At 43.6% G+C, this 2,351-nt stretch overlaps 1 protein-coding gene across 1 annotated transcript; it reads right to left on the reverse strand.

The window, feature by feature from the left end:
* Nucleotides 1-1,462: 1,462 nt before the first annotated feature.
* LOC311328484 (putative 14.6 kDa protein in sodA1 3'region) lies at nt 1,463-1,939 on the reverse strand (the record flags this gene model as incomplete). The annotated part of the gene is made up of 1 exon (XM_084462448.1): nt 1,463-1,939. The coding sequence occupies one exon, from the start codon at nt 1,937-1,939 to the stop codon at nt 1,463-1,465; it is 477 nt and encodes a 158-aa protein (XP_084318574.1).
* Nucleotides 1,940-2,351: the final 412 nt, after the last annotated feature.

Here is a 2,351-nt window from a genome sequence, read left to right on the forward strand (position 1 = left end):
AATTGAAAACGCCCCTATGGTTTCTCTTAATTACAGAGTCATTACACATCGCCAATCTCATCCAGAGTAAGCTGGTATGTCCTCTAGTGTCTTCAGGTAGTCTATACAGCCAGTATCGAGTGATGCCTTTGGCATAATGCTCATTGCAGAATTCTTGTGCCACTGAGCTATGGTGGTACCTACAAACTCTTTGACTGTGCAAATACCATCGGCACCATCACGATTAGAGCCAGTTAAAATAACCCAACTAACGATGAACCATAAATTCTGACAGCTGATTGAAACAAAACATCAATAGAAGGAGGGGAGTGAACAACTTGGGCTTCCAGATTAAGGCTGACAATATCATTTTCCTCAACAAGCATATGATAGCCGGCCGGAGCTAGATGAATGGTCCCAAACTGTATTCTGTGCTTATCTCTAGCCACTTGAGACCGGCAGAGTGCTCTGTCGGAAAAGAACCATGATCCTGCCCCTATCATCATTTAACCAAATGTGTTTAGTGACCAGTACCGGTAGAGAGAAGTCTTCTCCCAACTGGCTGAAAATAAAACCAAAAGCATTAATTCCTCCAGCAAACGCTCACAGCACAACGGCTTGATGCTTCCTTTCACCTACAGAGTCGTTCACGTGCCAAACTTCCTGTATATCCGAAGCCTGTCGCTAACATTTTCAAGGTTTTTCCTGATCTGGCTGAACTTCAGGTTTTCCCTCCGGCCTATACAAAGAAATCCTCTCGGCCATAAGCTCTCATCAATAAGGTTTAAAGTCCTATCCTGTAACTGTTCATTAAAATAAATCAGGACATTACGACACATCACCAGATTCATTTCACCGAATACCCCGTCAGTGACCAGATTGTGATTGGCAAAAGTTACTCTCTCTACTAGACGACTGTTGATCTTGATGGAGTCATAAAGGCTGACCCAATAATCACTAAGATGCCGGTTGCCACCTGAAAGACAGTAGTTTTTTTCATAGAGAGCCATATCTTCAGCTAGATAAATGCCTTTTCCCGCAGTTTGCAGTGCATCATCATTAAAGTCAGTAGCATAAATCTGGCACCGATCCAGTATCCCCTCTTCTTCCAGCAGGATAGCCATGGAATAGACTTCCTGACCAGAAGCACAACCAGCATGCCAAATTTTGATAAATGGATAGGTCTTGAGGACAGGAATAACCTCCTCCCTCAAAGCCTTAAACACATCAGGATCTCTAAACATCTCTGTTACAACAACAGAAAGGCTGTTAACAAATCGGTGAAACGCCAAGCCATCGTGAAGAACCAAAGGTATTAAATCACTGATGCTACTAAGATCCTGGATTTCCATGTACTTTTTAACCCTCCGTATCATGGAAGCCTTGGCATAGTCGTTAAAGTCATAGCCATAACGCTCTTGAATAGCTTCGAGCAATAGATTCAGCTCCAGCCTTTCTAGTTCAACAACAGTACAAGTCCCAATCATCGGAGCAGCCACACTCTAAGCATTGCTGTCAGCTTGTACATATCAAATGGCTTGGTCATATAGTCATTAGCTCCCGCCTCAAGGCACTTATCCTTGTCTCCAGCCATAGCTTTGGCTGTCAGGGCAATGACAGGCAGGCCTTTATAGTCACTCGACTTTCGAATCGCAGCTATTGCCTCATAACCATTCATCACTGGCATCATGATATCCATTAAGACCAGTTCCACCCCTTCCTCATCCTCAAGCTTTTTCAGTGCATTCTTACCGTTGTCCGCCAGAACAACATCCATTCCCATTCCCTGCAGAGCTTTAGAGAGCGCAAAGGTATTCCTCAAATCATCATCAACCAGCAAAATTTTATGTCCCTCCAAACTCTTCTCTACGCTGGGTCCTAGTTCATCAGGAATCTCTTCCACTTGATCTTTATTTACGGTATGCAGGAACAGAGTCACTTCATCCGTGATTCTCTCCATCGCTTTATCACCTTTCATCACCATAGCACTGGTGAACTCCTGTAAAAGAGCATGTTCTGCCTGATCAAGAGGATGGGCTGTATGAACAACGACAGATGGCATATTCGAGCCAAGCTTGCTTTTGATTTTTTGTAGAAACTCAAACCACCAAACATCACCGAGCTCAAGATCCATGATTAAACAACGCCACTGATGATCAGACAGCTCTTGCTCGGCCACCTCAGGAGTGATGGCATAACCAACATTAAGCCCTTTCTTTTCCAACATGGTTCCAACCTGAGTTCTCTGTGCTTCATCCAAGTCGAGGATCAAAACATCATGAATATACTGACGAATAGCATCTTTCAATGTTAAAAAGATTTTATCGATATCAGAAACACTCACCGGCTTCATTGAGTAGCCAACAGAACCT

Source organism: Borostomias antarcticus, assembly GCF_949987555.1.
Source record: "Borostomias antarcticus genome assembly, contig: scaffold_63, whole genome shotgun sequence".
In the NCBI taxonomy this organism is placed as follows: Eukaryota; Metazoa; Chordata; class Actinopteri; order Stomiiformes; family Stomiidae; genus Borostomias; species Borostomias antarcticus.